Here is a 21,639-nt window from a genome sequence, read left to right on the forward strand (position 1 = left end):
AAAGATTCCCTAAAACCCACAAAACCTTTATGCCTCAAATCATAAATAAAAACATGATCAGACACATTAAAAAAACAAAGAAAAGTGAAAGCAGGAAGAATCCAGAGAAACTTCAAAAAAAAAAAAAAAGTCCTTAAAATCATTGTCAAAAACTTCCAGGTTAAAGAAAAAAATATTCCAAACATCCATAAAGGACTTCTTCAAGTACCAGGGAACTATATTTTAGAATGCAATGTTCCAAAAGTAAAAGGCAGGCTAGGCTGGTTTACAATCTATAATAATTTTTGCCAGGTAGAATCAAATGTGATCCTACGAGGGAGAAAATGGATCTTTAAGGTAATAGTGACTTTCAAGGATATACTCAAGTAAAAAAGCTGAGTAAGAACATTTCAATACAAACACAAAAATCAAAAGAAACGTAAAAAGGTAAATCTATTTGAAAAGGGCTGAAGGATGAAACAGTACCAATCCAACAGGAAGAGAAGAAACAATTGTCATCTTAGAACCTTTATGTCTTCAAGGATATTGCCAGAGTTCATTAGGGATAAGAATAATTGGAGATGGATTAAGTTTTACTCAAGGAATTTTAAGACAAGAAAAAAAAAAAAGAGCAAAAGAGATCAGTTAGTGTAGAGAAGAAGAAAAAGAGTAGAATTTGCTTTTCTCATTACTGCAATTATAAGAAGAAAAGTATACAAACCATGGCAGAAAGAGCAGAAGGCATCAGATGAATCAACCAGATAAAAAAGGAGGGCTGAATACCATGCACACAAAAAATACACAATTGTACCAGACTCAACATGGAAAAACAGGAATAGACTCAAGGAATTTTAAGAAGACAAGGGAAAAAAAAGAGTAAAAGAGATCAATTAGTGTAGAGAAGAAGAAAAAGGAAGTAGAACTTGCTTTTCTCATTACTGCAATTATAAGAAGAAAAGTATATAAACCATGGCAGAAAGAGTAGAAGGCATCACATTAATCAACCAGATAAAAGGAGGGCTGAATACCATGCACACAAAAAAACACACAAATAATTATATCAGACTCAACATGGAAAAACAGGAATAGAGATGAGGGAAGATTAGGAGAAACAACACTGGGGAAGGAATTGTCACAAACAACAAAACTTCCTAAAGCAGAGGTGACTAAAAAGAAAGGAAAGAACTGGAAACTAAAGGAGTTCCCATTAAGTAGAAATGGTTGAAGAGATTGTCATTGAAAATGTATTGAACATATTGAAAATGTATCAGAAGAAATAACAAAAGATAATTTCATATAATCCTGGGAAGAAGTGATAAAGAGTAAAATAAGTAGAACCAGAACAATGTGCTGGGAAAAAAAAGTAACTTTGAAAAACTTAACTCTAGTCAACACAACCAACTATCCTTTAGGAGAACTATAACAAAATGTCACATTCTTGAAACATGATGACATCAAATTGGGGTAGTAATAGTGATCCAATGGGGGAAGCCAATGGAACATTTTTTTTAAAAGTGCACAGAGAAGTACAAAACTTTAGAAATTCAGAAGGAAAAAGTCATTTAGGACAGTTTGGAAAGTAATGAGTTGTACTGTTTGATAAAAATTGCTGGGAAAATTGGAAACTAATATGGCAGAAACTAGGCATTGATCCATACTTAACACCGTACACCAAGATAAGGTCAAAATGGGTTCATGACCTAGGCATAAAGAATGAAATTATTAATAAATTAGAGGAACACAGGATAGTTTACCTCTCAGACCTGTGGAAGGGGAAGGTCTTTATGACCAAAGAAGAACTAGAGATCATTACTGATCACAAAACAGAAAATTTCAATTATGCCAAACTGAAAAGTTTTTGTACAAACAAAACTAATGCAGACAAGATTAGAAGGGAAGCAATAAACTGGGAAAATATTTTTACAGTCAAAGGTTCTGATAAAGGCCTCATTTCCAAAATATATAGAGAATTAACTCTAATTTATAAAAAATCAAGCCATTCTCCAATTGAAAAATGGTCAAAGGATATGAACAGACAATTCTCAGATGAAGAAATTGAAACTATTTCTAGTCATATGAAAAGATGCTCCCAGTCATTATTAATCAGAGAAATGCAAATTAAGACAACTCTAAGATACTACTACACACCTGTCAGACTGGCTAAGATGACAGGAAAAATAATGATGATTGTTGAGGGGATGCGGAAAACTGGGACATTGATGCATTGTTGGTGGAGTTGTGAACTAATCCAACCATTTTGGAGAGTAGTTTGAACTATGCTCAAAAAGTTATCAAACTGTGCATACCCTTTGATCCAGCAGTGTTACTACTGGGATTATATCCCAAAGAGATTATAAAGAAGGAAAGGGACCTGTATGTGCACGAATGTTTGTGGCAGCCCTTTTGTAGTGGCTAAAACTGGAAACTGAATGGATGTCCATCAGTTGGAGAATGGCTGAATAAATTGTGGTATATGAATATTATGGAATATTACTGTTCTGTAAGAAATGACCAACAGGATAATTTCAGAAAGGCCTGAGAGACTTACACGAACTGATGCTGAGTGAAATGAGCAGGACCAGGAGATCATTATATACTTCAACAACAATACTATATGATGACCAGTTCTGATGGATCAGGCCATCCTCAGCAACAGATCAACCAAATCATTTCTAATGGAGCAGTAATGAACTGAACTAGCTATGCCCAGAAAAAGAACTCTGGGAGATGACTAAAACCATTACATTGAATTCTAATCCCTATATTTATGCCCACCTGCATTTTTGATTTCCTTCACAAGCTAATTGTACAATATTTCAGAGTCTGATTCTTTTTCTACAGCAAAATAACATTTTGGTCAGGTATACTTATTGTGCATCTAATTTATATTTTAATATATTTAACATCTAATGGTCATCCTGCTATCTAGGGGGAGGGGGTAAGAGGTGAAAAATTGGAACAAGAGGTTTGGCAATTGTTAATGCTGTAAAGTTACCCATGTATATATCCTGTAAATAAAAGGCTATTAAATAAAAATAAAAAATAAAAATTTAAAAAAAAAAAAAAAAAAAAGAAATGACCAACAGGATGATTTCAGAAAGGCCTGGAGGGTCTTACACGAACTGATGCTGAGTGAAATGAGCAGGACCAGGAGATCATTATATACTTCAACAACAATACTATATGATGACCAGTTCTGATGGACCAGGCCATCCTTGGCAACGAGATCAACCAAATCATTTCCAATGGAGCAGTAATGAACTGAACCAGCTATGCCCAGAAAAAGAACTCTGGGAGATGACTAAAACCATTACATTGAATTCAATCCCTATATTTATGCCCACCTGCATTTTTGATTTCCTTCACAAGCTAATTGTACAATATTTCAGAGTCCGATTCTTTTTGTACAGCAAAATAACGTTTTGGTCATGTATACTTATTGTGTATCTAATTTATATTTTAATGTACTTAACATCTACTGGTCATCCTGCCATCTAGGGGAGGGGGTGGTGGGGTAAGAGGTGAAAAATTGGAACAAAAGGTTTGGCAATTGTTAATGCTGTAAAGTTACCCACGCATATATCCTGTAAATAAAAGGCTATTAAATAAAAATAAATAAATAAATAAATAAAAATGTACTTAACATCTACTGGTCATCCTGCCATCTGGGGGAGGGGGTGGGGGGTAAGAGGTGAAAAAATGGAACAAGAGGTTTGGCAATTGTTAATGCTGTAAAGTTACCCATGCATATATCCTGTAAATAAAAGGCTATTAAATTTAAAAAAAAAAAAAAAAAAGAAAGTAATGAGTTGAATATACAAAATTACTATCTATAATAATATTAAGTGGAAAGGATCACCACAAACCAACAAAAATTAACATTGTGAAATTAATTTCACATATATTTCACTTTGTGAAATTATATCTAAATAACAAGGTTGGCCCCCAGAGGGAAGACACCACCTGTCATCCTATGCAGAAATGGCATCACTCCTCCACACCACCCCTCTATGTGCCTCAGAAGCCTGCACATATTAGATTTTTTTGATATATTGAACAGTTTTGCTAAATTGTGTTCTTTTTGTTATGATTTCCTGGAAAGGGGAAAGAATGAGAAAAACCTATAGGTAACTTATAAGATCACAAAAACCTATTTTTTAAAAGATAGTAATGAGTTAAATTTATGATATAGTTCTTTGAAAAAGCAAGTATTTTAAAAACAGATTCAAAATTACATATATGATTCTTGTGTTTTACTTTGCATGTGAAAATGGGTAGGGTTTTTTGGTATTAATATGAATTTTAAAAGAAAAAGACTAATGGCAAAGCACCTTCAATAAAATTCCAAGAATAATATTTTAGAGCTACTCAGGAACATTATTTTTTTTCAAAAGTTATTACTTTCCTAAAAAGATCATTAAAAAAGTAAAAGAACCTATATGTGCAAAAACATTTACAGCAGCCTTTTTTTGTGGTGGAAAAACACAGAAAACTAAGGGATGCCCACCCATCAATTGGGGAATAGCTGAACAAGCTGTGGTACATGAATGTAATAGGATACTATTTTAAAATAAGAAATGATGAACAGGCAGATTTCAGAAAATCCTAGAAAGACTTGTATGCATTGTTGCAAAGTGAAATGAGCAGAACCAGAAAAACATTGTACACATTCTCAGCAACACTGAGTGATGATCAACTATGATTAAATCAGCTTGTCTCAGCAACACAATGACCTAAGAAAGAGCAGTACAAAGCACTCCCAAAAGAAAAATCTATAACCAGATAAAGAATTGATGGATCTGAAATGCAGATAGAATTATGTTTTTTCACTTTATTCTTTCTAATTTTTTTTCCTTTTTGAGCTTTTTTTCATAACTGTGACTAATAATAGAAATATATTTTACATTATAGCACATGTATAAATTATATTAAACTGCATACCATCTTCAGAAGAGGGGAGGGAGAAAAATTTAGAACTCAAAAATCTTGTAAAAATGAATGCTAAAAATTTTCTCATCGTGTAACTAGGGGAAAAAACACTACTTAGGAAAAAAAAATGCTACATTTGTACATCTGTTCTCAGTACTATTAAATGTCACATCCATCTCTGATTCATGACATTCTCTATTCTTAGAAGACTCTCTATTTCTAAGTAGCAGTTGTAACCTATTGTCTTCTCATGTCCAATTTCTATTTCCGTTCCAAATCTATTTCATAAGTCTATCTGTGAATTGTTTATTTCTTTGCATCAGATATCTCTTATCAAGGTACAGTACCCAGAATACACAAGAACTTAAACACAAATATGTAAAACCAAAAACAATTAATGGATAAGTGGCTTAAAAGAACAAACATTTCTCATAAGGATTGCAAATTATTAACAACCACATGAAAAATTTGCTCCAAATCACTAATAGAAATTGAAATAAAAACTCTCACTTCACATCTAGAAAATTGGCAAAGAAAAAGACAAAAGATGAAAATAATTAATGCTGAGTATGTTGTTGAAATACAAGCATATTATGTATGTTTGATGAACTTGTGAACTAGGGCAACCACTCTAGAAAGCAATTTAGATTTTTCTCAGGGAAGAAGCATTCATACAGAGATACTACTGATCAGCAAATATGGGAAATCAAAGACAAAACAAAAAATTCCACATATACCAAAATTCTTTTGTGGTAGTAATAAAGAAGATTTCATTGATTATGATGTTTGAACAAATCATGATACATATATGTAATGGGATATTACTGTGCTATAACATTAAGTGTGAAGAATTAAGATAAACATGAGAAGATTCATATAGTTAATGCAGAGTAGCAAGCAAAAATAGGAAAACAATATAAGGACAACAATATAAAAAGAATTTTAAAAATATTTAACATTGTTTAACATCAATGACCAAGCTTAAACTTGGAGAAGGGAGAAAAAATATACTTGCCTACCTTCCTTGGAGCAAGACAGTGAGTATGGAACTCAAAATATTATCAAATTCACTATGCTATTTCACCGAACTTTTTTTTAATTAAAAAAAGTTCTTAGTTATGGGAGATAAAGGAATATTATACATGCATATTATATGTACACATATATACATATATGGAAATGAAGGTAATGTAATAAAAGCTATCCATAATTTTTTTCTGAAAAGACAGAAAACAGCAGATGCAGGAAATATCTAAAGATTATTTTTGTAAGATTTTATATACTTGATATGTCCCCTTTTTGAACTTCCTTCCAAAATCTTCAGTATTTAGTTTTGACTTCTGAATATAATGTCATTCTAGAATAATATACAGTAGAACTGAATTGTAATTATCTTAAAAAGAAAAGAGTTGACTGAACTGTCAAAAGAACCTCATCATAAGGATTAATCTACAAAATAGTCCCATAGCATGAGCCCCAGAAGAGATTTTCAAAGTAAACGATTAAGGATATTTCAATTACTACATCAATTTTAATAAGTAAGAATTATTATTGAAACAAAAATTCCTAAAAGCTACAATTCTGGAAACCCAGAAGATTAAGAACTATCAAAGGAAAAGAAAATCTTCCAACATACTTAATTAGAGAGAAAACTAAGTTTTTTGCCCTCTCTTCTCTACCCCGTCTGGAAGACAGAACATGATAATATTCTTTGAGATAAAAAGACAACTTCTAAAAATGGTTGTTAGGATTATTACATGTAACACTTTAGAGATTTACAAAGTATTTTAGATATATTAGTACAACTGATATTCCAGATTACTCTATGAGCTAAATATTAAAGGTCTTATCCCCATTTAACAATCATCAAGCACTGGGACTGGGAATATGAAGGCAAAAAACAAATTATTCCTGAACTTAAGGAATATACATTCTATTGGGGAACATATGGACACAGAAAAGCAAGTACCAAACACAGAAATGGTAATTTGGAGTGATGGAGGTAAAGAAACAGCAGCAAGAGTAGAAGGAAATCAGAAAGGCCTCTTGTAGGAAGCAACACTAGAGCTAAGATTTGAAGGGACATAGGGATGCTAAGAGATATCTTTTGAGAATGGAGTACACTGTACACATGGTGGAGAAGCTGTGCAAAGGTTCTGAGATAGGAGATGGAATGTTAAGATTTTAGAAAAGCAAGTAGGTAAATTTGGCTAGAATAAATGCCATGAAGGAAAATGTAGTTCATGTAATAAGTTTACATATGTAATGTATGTATCAATTATGTAATATGTACTAAATTTAGGAAGACAAGAACCACGTTATAAAGTGTTTTAATACAAAAGGGTTTGTATTTTATCATAGACAACAGGGAATCATCAGAACTTCTAAGAAAGTGGGGTGACATAGTGACACCTATGCTTTAGAAATATTGATTTTAATTTATACTCTAATATATTTAACATGTATTGATCATCCTGCCATCTAGGGGAGGGGGTGGGGGGGAAGGAGGGGAAAAATTGGAACAAAAGGTTTGGCAATTGTCAATGCTGTAAAATTACCCATGCATATAACTTGGAAATAAAAAGCTATTAAAATTAAAAAAAAAAAAAAAAAAAGAAATATTGATTTTTCAATTAAGTGAAGGATTGGGAAGAGAAAAAACTAAAAACTTGGAATCCAATCAGGAGGCCACTGAAGGGAGCCCAGGAAAGATGGGGTGAAAACTTTAATGAGTAGTGGCTTTCAGTCAAAAGAGGAAGACAGATGTGAAATATGCTGTGGAGGAAAACTAACAAGTACCACTATTGGGCAAGGTTGGGGGGGGGGGGAAGGAGGGAGGTGGCAAGATGACAAGGTAAAAATGAAGAAATGACATTGCTTCCATAATAGCAAACATGGCTGATTGAACAGAAAGTGAAACCCTTAAAACGTCCAACAGTTGGACAGCTTAGGAGAAAAATAAGTTAAAATAAGGAGTCAACTTTACAGAGAAAATGATTCCCAAGTGAGAGTAAAAGCAAAGAACTTAAGAGGAGACAGAATAGGTATGACTATGTTAGCCCAAGAGATCTCTCACATTTTTCCTAGAATTTAGGAGAGCAGTATTTATTCTAGTGTCCTTGAAAGACTAAGGTATGTATGTAGTGTTAGTCCTAATTCAACAAACATGGCAACAAGCCTAGTTCTTATTTCTAATTTGATAAGATGATTTTATACATGGGTAGAACCATTTCAATCTTATTTTTTACCTGAAAAAGTTCTGTAAAAACTGTATTTGTACACTTTTGATTCTGAAAAGCAGAATGACATGGTAATATGAAGTGTACCTTGTCTCCAACTTGAAGACCTTTCACTTTTCCACGTGTATTCTTCACTAGCTCTGGGTAGAAGAACTCTGGACAGCGCTTATGATCTGGTTCAAAGAGGGTAAGTGTGATTCGAACAGCTGCTGCAGCTGGTTCAGAGTCCTGGTGCTGCTCTGCTCCCCCAATTTCCTCTTTTCGAGGTTTCTTCAGAAATGTAGGATTCAGAGGGCCTGGGAGAGAGGTGAACTGGACCCTGTGGGGTTCAGTCATGGCTACACTCAAGTCTTGGCAGTGGCTACTGCAATGGCTTCTGTCAATTTCAAAAAAGAAAAATTAGGTCAAATCTAGATAACAGCCTACAACAAGCTCAAAATAAAAAATTTTCAAAATTTCAGATCTTGAATTCTTATGAAAAATTATATATCTTCAAATTAAGTTACTTCAGAGAAGCTAATTTCCAAAGAGGTAAGTTATATACACATTTATCTCATTACCACAAATAACATTATAAGAAAAACTGCATAACAATACCACAAAATCCCCAAAAGACCACTTATTTACTCATTTCCAGTAACAATATAACAAAATTCCAGAACAGAATAGTTTGAATAATCCATAGAAGTTGCTTGTTCCAACTCTGAAGTGTATATTTTTTTTAACATTTAACTAAATTTTAACTATCCCTCGTTATAACAACTTTATTTCTAAAAATCAGTCTGAGGTTAAGAGATTACAGCGTGTAGAAAATATCAAACAAAAATGAAACACACCTTTGTCACAAGTGCTGTTCTGAGATATAGCACCTTGAAATGGACCCGATTTCCAGCCGGCTTTCCTCATGATGGGGTAAGACCCATATGCCACAGCTTTGTCTATCCGCTGGGTCTTCGAGCATGCCTACAAACGTGCCGCCCATCTAGCCTCAATGCCCATTCCCAGAGGTGACGAGTCCTAGGAAGAGGTGACGAGTCCTAGGAAGAGGTGACGAGTCCTAGGAAAGCCCTTTCTGAAGAAATGCCCTCAAGACACCTGAAACAACTAAAGGGAAAACAGGAAGACTTCCAGTTAGGCTGGGAACTTGCTATTCCGGATGCAGGCTTTAGAAATGTGGCCAAGGTGGTTCGACACAGGGCACTACTCATGGCCCTGGGAGGCTAGGGGCCGGACACAGCCCACACCAGGGCTCCTAGGCCAAAGGGTAGGCATCTCCGAGCACTAACTACCTCAGGGGTCGCCTCATCCCAAGCCCTAGGGGGAGTAGTGACCCCAGCAGCCTCCCCTGCCCCAGGACACAGAGGCTGAAACATTGACGTAAAGAACACGGAACACCGTCCCCAACCCACCCAGGCCGGGGACAGCCGAAAGCGCAGGTGCAGACTGAGGAACAGACTCCAGGCCGCACGGAGGGCACGAGTCCAAGGCTCCGTCTGGGGCTCCTGGGGAGAAAGCAGCGGACCGGCCCAGTGATGGGTTGGGGAAAAGAGCAAGGATTCAGGCTCGGGCTCGGGCCAGACAGTGGAACCGAGGAAAGAGAGAGGATAGCCCCAGGACCCGCGGGGGTGGGGGCAGGGGGATGGGACGCATCGAGACCAACCGCCGTAACGGACGGAAGGGGGAAAACTGCTGTCCCGGGGCCCTGGGCGGGGGAGGGTTACCGGCGCTGCCGGGGGGGCGGGGCAAGGCGCGCGGCCGGATCTGTCAGCTGTTCGGATCCGTGCGTCCCCACAGTCGTAGCCGCCCCCGTTACGATCCCGTCCTCTCAGCCACAGCCGTCACGGTTCGGGGGGCGCTCGCTTATCACGCGCCGGAGGCCGGGGGGGGGGGGGGGGGGGCAACGAAAAGGGGGGAGGGGTAACGGGAAGTCTAGGGGTTCGGCGCGCGGAGGCCCGGCGTTAAGGTCACGTGCCGCCAAACCACCCAATGCCTTTCGGGGGCGTGGTGGCGTCACGGAGCAGCGTGGGAATGACAGCCGGCCCCTGTCACGTGGAAAGAGCCACGCCAATGGGCGGCACCAAGTCGGCCTGAAGTCCCGGCAGCCCGTGCGCTGTGGGTGGTTAAGTCGGTAAGATGGCGACTGTGAGTCTGCGGCTCGGAGACTTGGTATGGTGAGTAGCGACGGAGCCCCTTCGGGAAGATGGGGGAAGCAGGGAACGTTGGTTTCCGCCCCAAGCTACAGACCCCGAGCCCTGCCTCAAACACTCTGAGCTTTCTGGCTTGTCTCTCGATGCTGGCAGGGAGGAACGGAGCTGAGGGACGGAGGCGGCACCGAGGGAGGGGGCGCTGGGGTGGGGAGAGGAGCCGGACGGAAGGGGCAGCCCGGCCTTGGAGGGGAAAGGGGGGCAGCCGGAGGTAGAGATGGCCTCAAGGGGTTGCCGTTCCTTCCCGAAGCCCCGCTACGAAGACTTTCCCTGGGGTGTCTCCGGGCGCCCGGGTTTGGAAGGGGGAGAGTGCGGTCGGCGGGGCGCTGCCGGCTCCAGCTGGTGCCATGGGGTGAGCTCAGATCGTACGCTGTTCGGGTCACCGTGTCCCAGGGGTCGACTCGGGACTCTCTGGCAGGAAGATCCAGATGGCCAAGCCCCGCGGCTCGTTTGGTGGGACAGGTTCTATCTAGCTGCGCAACGAAGTAACCGGACCGAACCGCTGCGGTGGCGACTCCGCGGGGACCTACCAACTGTGGTGTTGAAACCGGACCGTTGGCTCAGTTCTATGAAGAAATAGTGGGGGGAGGGACTTCTCTTGTGCGCTCTAAGCTGGCAGAGATCGCAGTACGTTCTTATCCTCCCCTCGTGGCCCTTGGATTGCCAGAGGAAAAAAAAGATTTACTGTTACCGCTATTGGTTTGTGTAATTCATTTTTTGATACTAAGAAGCTTCGTTTGAAACAGTAAAACTGCACTTTGAAAGAGAAGAGGGAAGTCTCTTATAGAAAGCATCGTAAGCTTTGTCCTTGGACTTAAGAAGGTGTGAACTCAGATTTGGGACCTAAATTATAGGCAAGGTGGGTTGGAGTGGATGGGCAAGATTTTCTAGTATAAGTAGCTGACTCTCTGCTTTTTCTTTAGGGGGAAGCTGGGCAGGTATCCTCCTTGGCCAGGAAAGGTAAGTGTCTTTATGCCAGAGGAATATTTCAAGCAGTTTGTTCTAAGAAAAACTGAAATGTATTGCCAAAAGTCCAAGTAATTAACAAATCTGATTTTGATGTAGACGAAGCTGTGCCTATCTGAATCACTTCTTGATTCAGAAAAGGAAATCTCTAGGTTTGTTCTATTAAAGAAGTAATGCGGAAGGAGAGGCAAAATTAGCCAGCAAACAAAATTGACCTTATTTTAGAGGTCTGTAGTTTTTAAATGCTCAAAAGGCATTTAAATCCTGAGGGAGGAAAATTAACATTTTTTAAGTCAATAGTCAAAATGTTTTCCCTTTAAAAATCTTTTTATCCAGCAAAATGACAGAGAGGGGCAGGGATATGGAATAGAGCAAGTGCTGGATATAGAGTCAAAAGAATCCATAGTTAAATGTTGACTGCTGCTAATTTCATGCATAATCTTAAGTCACTTCTCTCTAGGTCTGTTTCCTTTTCTAAGGAAGTTGAACACTATAATCTGGATCATTTCTGATTCTATAATCCTATTGATTCTAGCAACAAATAACTCATAAAGATTTGGTATCTCTTATATCATAGTTCTTCATATATTGCTTGGTCCCCTTTTTTATTTTCTTTGACACAGGTAAATGAAATATTTGTCAGTCTTTTTTTTTTTTTTTAATCTAGTGTCCTTAAAAGTCCACAGCTATTAATTATTTATTTGTCATTTGTTTTCTGTCTGTGTACTTTGATCAGCTTTTTGGAGGAGTCTGATAATTTTCTAACCACATGTACATGGCCCTTATTGAAATCCCAAATTGTCAAATATTACTAGTAGTATTCTAATATGCTACAGTGATCAAGTAATTTTACCAAGTAGGTGATATCTCTTGTGAAATAGTTGAACATCTTTGCTACACAATAAGTATCTGTCTATAAGATCTTGGATATTTGAAAGTTTTCTGTTAGTATGATAGAAAATTACATATTGCCTTGGCCAATTGGATATTTTGGTAAAAATTCCTCCTGTATTTTTCCATGGGTTTTTCTCTGAAAAACTAGAGATAAAGGAAAAATTTCTTTTGGTAAGCTTTGTAAGGTTCTTGAGGGCAGGTATTGCTTTTTTTTTTCCTTTGTTTCTCTAGTATTTATCATAGAGCCTCACATTACATGCTTAATAAATATTTGAATTGTCATAACTGAGCCTTTTTTCCCTTTTGTCCTATAGATTGTAAATCCACCCAAAGACTTGAAGAAACCTCGTGGAAAGAAGTGCTTCTTCGTGAAGTTTTTTGGAACAGAAGATCAGTGAGTAAACTTCACTTCATTTAATAAACACCTGCTCTGTTATATAAGACTGGGAATATAAAGATTTTTTTTTTTTTTAAGTCCTTGGTCTTGAGGAGTTACAACCTAATATGAGGTATTATGACCCGGTAGATAACGATGACACAAAGTAGAAGGTGATAAGGGCAAAGGGGAAAATCCCTTTGATCTGAGTCGGTAAGAGAAGCTTTGTGGAGGAGGTGATATCTAAACTGAGCCTTCTCTGAAAGAAGAGATGGATTTTATTCTATAGACAATTTTAGATTTACAAGGAGGACAGGTATAGGTATACGTGGTCATTATATCTGTGCATTTAGAAAATTAATTTGGCAACTCTAGGAATGATTAATTTGAGATGGAAGAGAATTAAGAAGATTGTCGATTATAGTAGCCAAGATGAAATATGATAATGACCTGAACTAGGATGGTATCAATTTGATAAAGAGGTACATATATCTGTGAGAGATAGTATGTAACTAAATTAACAGGACTTGGAAGCTAATCATATCAGGGTTGTGAGAGTTCAGATTTGGGTGACTAGGAGAAAGAAGGTGCTGTTAATAAGGGAAATTGGAAGGATGAACAGATTTGGGTGGGGAAGGTTGAATTCTGTTTTGTATATAATGAGGTTGAGTATGAAGTAGCTAATTAGAAATACAAAACTGGAACTTGGGAAAGTTTAGGGCTACATATATAAAATTAGAGGTTATCTGCGTAAACATTATAATTATAGCCAGGGAAGTGGGTAAAATCAGCAAGATCACAAGTGAGTTCCACTTTGTGAACTTTAGAAAGTTTCTTTTAATCATAGTGTATAACCTGCAAACAAGCAGGCGTGCTCTAAAGAAAAGGCCCCTGAATTCAATTTATCAAATAAGAATTGATTTGGCTCTTATATCCAAAGCATTGTGCTCGATGCTAGCAGATTAAAAAATAAATAACCCACAGTACCGATTAAGGAACTTATTATCTGCCAATTAGTTCCTAACATAAGTCTTATTTATATCCCATAAAAATAGTATGACTTTCTTCCATGGAAGAAAGACACTGTTCTTGATACTAGTCTGGTACAAATTGTAAATAACCTGAGGCAGTGCATGGCTGAAGATATTGATACAAAGCAAAGTGAATATATTTAAGAAGCTGAGGAAGTAACAAACTAAATTCTGAAGGTAGTTTATTTATTGTAGAAGCTATATTATGTTGACATTAAAGGCATGGTTTCTTTATGAAATAGTTAATAAACTCATATAATTTTTTTTAAGGGTTCTTAAAAGACTATCTAGACCCACCCTCTCATTTTACAAATAGAAAGAAGGCTGTAGATGTTGTGACCTGTCTAGGATGGGGGAATAAAATGAAGATTTGAACCCAAGTCCTTTGACTACAAATCCAAAACTATTTCCACTCCTCTAGTTGCATAGATGTATTCTTTGTTTTATGAAAACAGATGACTAAATTCTAATCATTACCAAATATTTGACTACTTTTGTTTTAGATAGCAGAAAACCAAAGCCATTGAAATTTGAAATCCATTGCCCTATCCAAGGTCTATAACAAACTAGATAAAAAAGTGTTTACCACTTGCTTTTTCATTCATTTATTCAGCTTTCTGAGTAGCTTAATCATTAAGTTGTATTATGTACAGCCAACAGATCTTTTGATGTCTTTAAAATTATTTTAATTTTGTTGTGAGTCTTAAAGGAAATAGAGCTTTGGCTTATAAAATTATCTACAACTATTTAAAAGAGACCTAATCCTCGGGATATAACTCCTGGGAAACCACATGCAATGTTGATGTACATTATTATTACACTTAATGAACACTGTTAACATAGCAGAGACTTAGATGTTGTCAAAGTAGTTTTTAAAAGATTTACTTGTGAATATTTACAAAATGTGAGTTCCTTAAAAGCACTACAGTATATATTATGCTACCTTCAGAAGTTAGAGATGATTTGTTTGTTCTTACAAACTGACATGAAAAGGCTTATGTGGATATTATAAAAGATTAGATATCAAGATTTATTTTTCCTTTTTAAAAAATGTTCAGTTAAAATTTTTTCTTCCTCTACCCCTCCCCCACTCATCAAGAAGGGAAGAAATACAATAGCCATTTTATATGTGAAGTCAAAGCTAGATTTTTTTCATGACACAAAAGACATCTCACTGCTTTAAAAAGTGAGTTCATTCAATAAATATTAAATACCTGCTATGTGTACAGTTAAAACAAGATCATATATTAGAACAAGGATACTTAAGGTCAGGAGATAGAACTGCAAATCTTAACTCAAAAACTTTTTAGGTATGTGATTAGATAAAAGCCACTTCATATGAGTCGTTCTATTCTTCTATTAAGTAGAAATAATATTTAGCACATATAATATTATAGATATATTGTGGCCAAAACTTAAATGTTCTATATGAATTTATTATTGTTTAAATATTTGCTCAAATATGTTTTGATACTCTGATGGATCTGTTTGATGATCTCATCAGTGTAGATACTGTCCCTCAAAGGTGCAAATTATAACTCATCCTTACCTCATTTTGTGGAGATTTTCTATTTGTCCTCTCAAATTATCTACAGGAATAAAGGAACTTCCTGTTCACATTGTGTGAGTACCCAAGCCCTTCACTGCTTGTGATTTTCTTTATACTACATGACTGATCCATCATCTTTTCCCACTCGTACATTTCTTTGAGAATAACATAAGTGCTTCTTGAACTCTTGCTCATTTCTTGTTCGTGATTTGCTATGTGCCTTTGCATATCTATCATTTTTCCTATTTCCCTTTAGATGACCTACAACTTCACTTGTAAGGAGATTGGTATTCATGTCTCACATATAGAACCACATGAAGAATATCCATGGTAAAAGAGACAGGCCTTTGTTTCCAAAAGAAATTTAGGACATTAAAGAAATTAGCACTGTGTATTTTCCCAAATACAACCTAAAGCCCTTTTTTAGTTGAATTCTAGGCACAGAACTTCTGTCAACTCCATCATTCAAGTGTGTGTCATCCAAATCTTTATTATTGTTCAGACAATAGACTTTCTTCATCTACTTGTTTTTTCTTTGTGGATAGTTAAGCTGAATTCTTATAAGTAGTTATAGATCTGTTTCTGAAGCTTTCCAGCATTCCAGGAACCCGATGTACATGGCACAATATCTTCTGAGCAGCACTATTAAAAGAACACTGCCTTTAGAATCAGAAAAAATAGTATTCAGGCACCTTTTTGGGCCTCACTTTCTTCACTTATAAAAAATGGGTTGGACTAGATGGCCTTTAACATCCGTTCCAGCTTACTCTTTATGATTCTCTGATCTGCAAACAAGAGCATCCGGAGGACCTTACTAACTATGGGGAACCCTTCCATTTGGATTCTCTTGGACGTTGTCCATGACATTGACAGACACCTCAAGGAGTCATAACCTTGTTTTAAAAAAAAAAAAAAAGTCTGTCTTGATATTTTCTATCATAGAATAGATATATTTCATATATATATATATATTCATATCTTTCAGGAAATCTTATATTGTTTTAAGATGGCCATGGGAAATGTGTTAAAAGGAGAAGAGCTTAAATCCACATTTTGTTCTACCGGATGCTTTGTTAAGTACTTAAAGTATTCACTACTCGGTTATATGACTATAAAAGTGAACTGATGTAAATGATCACTTGTGAAAACCCACTTTTTCCCTTCTCACCTAACTCAGGCTCCTCTAAAGATTCAATTTCAGGATTAGAACAAAAAGATATTTGTCAAACATCTAGCAGATTAACAGAAGTTAGTTATATAACCATAACATTGAAAAGCCATTCAGCAAATATGCAGCATTAATTCATTTGGGTACAATTTCCCTGTCTCTTTGCTGATCATGCTAGGCAGATGATCAGAAACCTCAAAAGAAGAGATCCTGAGTTTTCCTATACAGGCTTTTGTGCTTAGGCCAGCAGGAAGCTAGGTCAGTGGTTTGATTATTAGTCCTCTGGACCAGTTGTGTCTCAAGTACTATTTAATACTTGCTAAAACTAGAATAGCCAGCATGATAAGGAACTAGGAGTTAATGCTCTTACTACATCAATATATAATAATGGCTCATATTTAATTGGCTTTTTAAGATTAGCAAAGTGCTTAAGACCTTTTTTTAATCGTGTGGTGGTGGTGGTGGTGGTGGTGGTGGTGGTGTTTTTACATATACTATGTACAGGAACTATGCTAACTTCTGGAGGTGCAAAAGAAAAGCTCCAAATCCCTAAAAAGTCTAAACACTAATACTACTATGTTCTCACCTTGACATACAGGTGGATTGGGAATAATGGTGTCCTCTCATCTCTTAATTTGTTGACTTTCTAAGAGTAGGTGAATACTATAGCAGTTGACAAAGGAGCAAGAACTTCTAGTCAGGGTGGTAGAGTGTGACTGAAGGGAACGATGTGACTGACTGTTTGGAATCAAGACTTGAGTTTGGGAAGCTTGACAGTTTGTAAAGAGAAGAACTATAAAATAACCTGAGAGAGAAAAGCAACGTTGATTTTGAATGCCTTATAAATTCACTAGAATTATTTGAGAAGTGAATAAATATGTGGATTAGGGAAGAATTCAAAATATCTAAGATACTCCTGTTTTTAAGTCTTCAACAAGGTTCTTTACTAAAAGCTGCCTTAAAAATTCAAGTTACCAGAGAATTACAGGGAAAAGAATTGTTTTGTCATATTTAAGAAATTGGCTTAGATTGTGGAAACTAAGTAAGGATGAATAGGTACTCCTGGATACATTATAAGGACTTCTCCTTATAATTCTTCAGTGATTTAGGATTACTTTTGACATCTTTTTCTGAAGAAAGAAATTTCTCATAATATTAAATTCTTAAGAGGAGAGTGGGGAAAAATGAACAAGAAGATCTTAGACATCTTTGTGAATGGTCAAAAAAAGTTGCAGATGAATTTTTATTTTGGACAGCTGAAAGATAACACACTGCTGGTAAGAGCCATGATTTCACTGATAGGAGTAGTCCCTCCTTTGATGCAAATTACCACTATACCATGCTTTCTGATTCTACAGTTTTTGTCTAAGACTTTCCATAAATCCTCTAATAGAGGATTTACATCTTATTTTCCAGTCCTTGATAACGTCCTTTACTACTTCTCATACGTATACAAGCTGTCAATAACGTGCTTCAACTACTAATATGTTTATCTTGCAATTTTTTGATATCCTTTGGGTTGTCCTTTTGATTCTTAATATGCATATAAAATGAAACTGAATTATTGATCATAACTCATAAAGGGAAACTTGTAGGTTATTCCCTGCAAATCTTAGCACAGTGTGCTGTTTCAACAACAACAAAATGTCGATGGGAATCCCAAAACCTGGTTCTATCCTTATATAAAACCATGGTGTCATTATACCTGAAATATTTTTGTATAATTCTAACCTTACCTCTAAGTACTAGAGAAAGTCCAGGAAAGAAGGCAAGTAGAAGGATTGGCTATATGAGGACAATCTAAAAAGATTACTGTTTTTTAGGTATGACAATTGGGGAACTCAGTGCATTCCTTCTGGGTTCATCTCCAGTGTTTCCTGTATATATTTTGTTTATACATAGTTATTTGCATATTGTCTCCCCATTAGACAGTGAACTGCTTGAGGATAGGGGCTATCTTGCTGTTCTTTGTATCCCCAGTATTTAGCACACAGTTCCTAGAAAAGAGTAGGGATTTAATAAATGTTTAATGTTGAATTCATTTAAGAAAGTCTTGATTCTCTCTCTTTTATCCCAGGACCCAAGAAATAAATTTACCAGAACTATTTCAAACAATTTGTGTTTAAGAATTAAGGATTTAAAGGTCATTGTACTTCATTTATTTTAAAAAAAAAAGAGAAAAAATACCCATAAAGATTACAGACCTTCCAATTTTTTCTGACAGTTTTAGACTTCATAGATCAACGTGATAGAGATCTTGACTTTAATAAGATTTTTAGTAATGAGTGCATGATCTAATTAAGAGAGTGCCTTTGGCTAGAAGAGCAGATGTAAAGGATTGTTCTCAAGCTAATCAGATCAGCTGGGGAGAGAGGGGGAGGAATTTGGGATGGAGAGACACAAGTTGCAGAGGTTTATCCAGGCCTGGTCTCCCCATAGAGCTTGAAGTTTTCATGCTGAAGTTAGGTGATGAAATTGGAATGTGGTGTGTGTTCATTAAATTTGGAGGTGTGATTAAGCTCGGCATTGGAAGGAGCTATCATCAGCACTGTTTAGGATAAAAACAGAATTCAAAGCTATTTTGGTAAATAGAAAAATATCTAGAAACAAACCAAGTCACATGAAGATTCCCTTCCAGAAGCACCTACTTCAGCTTCCATTCTCTTTTCCTTTGCTGTCTCAAGATAAATCTAGTAAAGTCAACTTTTCTATCTATATCTTTAATCCCATCTTCTCCCAGAAATTCCCTTCAATCATCTTCTCTCTCTAGTTTTCATCTTCTTCCACACTACAACTTATACCCGAACAAAGATGTCTTTCAGAAGTGGTCCTTAATCCTTGATCCAAAATCTTTCAAACATAAGAACCCACTAAGTTCTAAGGTACCCCATTTCCCTTATAGACAGTTCTGTCAAGATTTTTTCTTACATCAAATTTAAATCTCTATAATTTTATTACTGCTTTTAGTCCTGCCCTCTATGCAGTAAAGTAGTAAGTCTAATCTCTCTTCCACATGACTTATCTTTAGATATTTGAAGTTAGATATCATGTTCCCCACTGTACTTCCATCTTTTCTTTAAACTACAACATCTTTACTATGTTCTTTGGTGAAAATCAGAAGAAAATGAAATAAGAACTACAATATTGACAGTAGTACATTTTTCTTAAGGGTCACTTCAGTGGGACTATAATACTAACTGTACATACTTTGTCTTGCACCAGTAAAGAAATTGCCATAACTTTATTGGTATTATTTTAACTACTTCTAAGAAGTTGCTTGATTTTTCTAATTGATACCATTTTATAATGGTATCTCAAAAATGGTTCTCAAAAAAAGTAGTATTGAGAAATAATGGATCAATTGCTCATTTTTAAAAATTTCTCATTTATTATTAAAATTTTGCTGAAGCCCCAGTTGTCATTTCTCTAGTCAGAACTGATCCCAAGTAGGTAAAATTAAAGTGACCCAGTGTTGAGGGCAAAACTTTCTAAATTGTAGATTATGACTCATATGGGGTCTTGTAACTGATCATGGGGAGATGGGGGTCTCAGTTCTGATTTATTAGTAGTAAATGTTTGATTTGCCTGCATGTTTTATATACCTATATACCCAGGATTGCATAAAAATTTCTATGGGGAAAAGAGGTGGAATGAGTTTAAGAAGCCCTGCTTTAGGAGAGTCTATGAAAGCAAGGGATATCAGGTACATCATTCAGCTGATAATCTAGATTTTAAAAAGAAAAAAAAAAAAGCACCTAAAGTTTGTTTTTGTAAAGTCAATACCAAAAAGTAGAAGTCAAACTATATAGCCTTTGGTGACCTGACAACATTATCTCCCACCCTACCAAGTACCAGCTGGTTGGTTTGTTTAAGAGAAATAATTAAATTTTCCCCCTTTCTGACCATGTTCATTTTTGCCAAATTTTGCCTTCATTAAAACTTTTTTGAGGAAAAAATGGGGGGGAGGTTGTAAGGTATTTGAGGGAAGTAAAGATAAGAAAAAATGGGAATGGGGCACAGAAGATTCCAATTTGCCCTAAGTCACAATAACTAGAGACAGCTCTACCTCTGATGTATTTAGCTTTTGTAAACTGACTCTTCTCAAGGAACAGTTTTATTTTTTCTATATTGTCACTTATTTCTTTGCTTTTTCTTTTTTGCTTCTTTTCCTTTTCATTATGATTGACATACAATCCTTAACATTAGTCATGGCAGAAGAAACTTGAAGATGGTGAAATTAAATAATGAAGGACACTTTTATAAAGTTTTTAGTAGCAGGAAGTATCAAGTTTAATACTAATGGCCCCATAGAATAAAAAAAAATAAGACCCTAGAAAAACTTAAAATAATCATTCACTATCTGTCAATCCTGTTAATACTTTAGTGCTATGGGAAATAATTCCCCTGATGTATGAGTTGAGCACATTAGCAGGTATAGTGTATATGGCTGAGTGACATGGAGAAAAAACCTGGGTCAGTTGAGTATGGACAGCACAGCTTAAAAACTTGTTAAAGCCATATTTAACATGTATGGGACTACCTGCCATCTAAGGGGGGAGGAGAGGGGGAAAGGAGAGGAAAAGTTGGAACAGAAGGTTTTGCAAGGATCGTTGTTGAAAAATTACCATGCGTATGTTTTGTATATAAAAAGTTATAATAAAAAATAAAATTAAAAAAAATTGTTAAATAAAGCATTTGGTAAGATGTAGTCTTAAAAAAATTTTAGATTAAAGTAAAATCTGTCAAACCTTTCCTGTTTGCAAATTTTTTCACTATATATATATATATATATATATATATATATAATAGTTCTTTTTTTAAATGATCTGAAAAAAACTTTCAATTTTTTGATGCCTTTATTTCAATGTATAGCCCAGTCTTGCATATCTTAAACTATTTTGGCATAGCCCAATCTTACTTGTCTTAACTTCAAAGATCTGATTTCATTGTCATCAACACAGACCTCCAACCACTTAGTATGTAATAAACTTCAAATTGTCAATATCTTACTTTGTTTCCAGCATTTCATCCTATTTGGATACATCAGAGCTTGCACTCATCTGGCATGTACTCTTCAAAAATCCAGGATCACTTCCATAGTAGAAATTAGAAATAGTAAAGTTTTTATTATAAGTACATTTCTGACAAATTTGCTATTCTCTTGACATGTTTCATGGGTGTCTGTTCAGTCATAGCACCAGTCTTCCCACTAATCCTCTTGAGAAATATTTTGGTTTTTATTTTCCCTCCCCTCCACTGTCAATAAAGAGCAGGTGGGAAGGGAAATTTTTACAGTCTTTTTAT

At 36.1% G+C, this 21,639-nt stretch overlaps 2 protein-coding genes across 17 annotated transcripts in view; one reads left to right on the plus strand and one right to left on the minus strand.

The window, feature by feature from the left end:
• UBN1 (ubinuclein 1) overlaps positions 1–9,961 on the minus strand; it is a 43,122-nt gene extending 33,161 nt beyond the window's left edge. For 11 of the 12 annotated variants that reach the window (XR_004230650.1, XR_004230646.1, XR_004230648.1 and 8 more), the window contains exons 1-4: positions 9,869–9,961; positions 9,557–9,649; positions 8,984–9,251; positions 8,235–8,523 (exon numbers count right to left, since the gene is read on the minus strand). Coding sequence is in view for 6 of the 12 variants with exons in the window: in XM_031945034.1 (XP_031800894.1) it covers positions 8,235–8,483 (249 nt within the window). In the remaining 6 variants the exon portion in view is untranslated. The remainder of the gene's footprint in view (positions 1–8,234; positions 8,524–8,983; positions 9,252–9,556; positions 9,650–9,868) is intronic. The other variant, XR_004230645.1, reaches the window with a different exon arrangement.
• A 218-nt stretch (positions 9,962–10,179) lies between these two features.
• Positions 10,180–21,639, plus strand: part of GLYR1 (glyoxylate reductase 1 homolog) — a 38,203-nt gene continuing 26,743 nt past the window's right edge. For 4 of the 5 annotated variants that reach the window (XM_012542986.3, XM_023497601.2, XM_003761728.4 and 1 more), the window contains exons 1-3: positions 10,180–10,318; positions 11,275–11,311; positions 12,526–12,605. In XM_012542986.3, the coding sequence (XP_012398440.1) occupies positions 10,281–10,318; positions 11,275–11,311; positions 12,526–12,605 (155 nt within the window). In that variant the 5' untranslated portion in view covers positions 10,180–10,280. Of the gene's footprint in view, positions 10,319–10,549; positions 11,174–11,274; positions 11,312–12,525; positions 12,606–21,639 lie in introns of those variants that run through there. The other variant, XM_031945065.1, reaches the window with a different exon arrangement.

The sequence above is a fragment of the Sarcophilus harrisii genome, chromosome 1 (assembly GCF_902635505.1).
Source record: "Sarcophilus harrisii chromosome 1, mSarHar1.11, whole genome shotgun sequence".
Taxonomy (NCBI): Eukaryota; Metazoa; Chordata; class Mammalia; order Dasyuromorphia; family Dasyuridae; genus Sarcophilus; species Sarcophilus harrisii.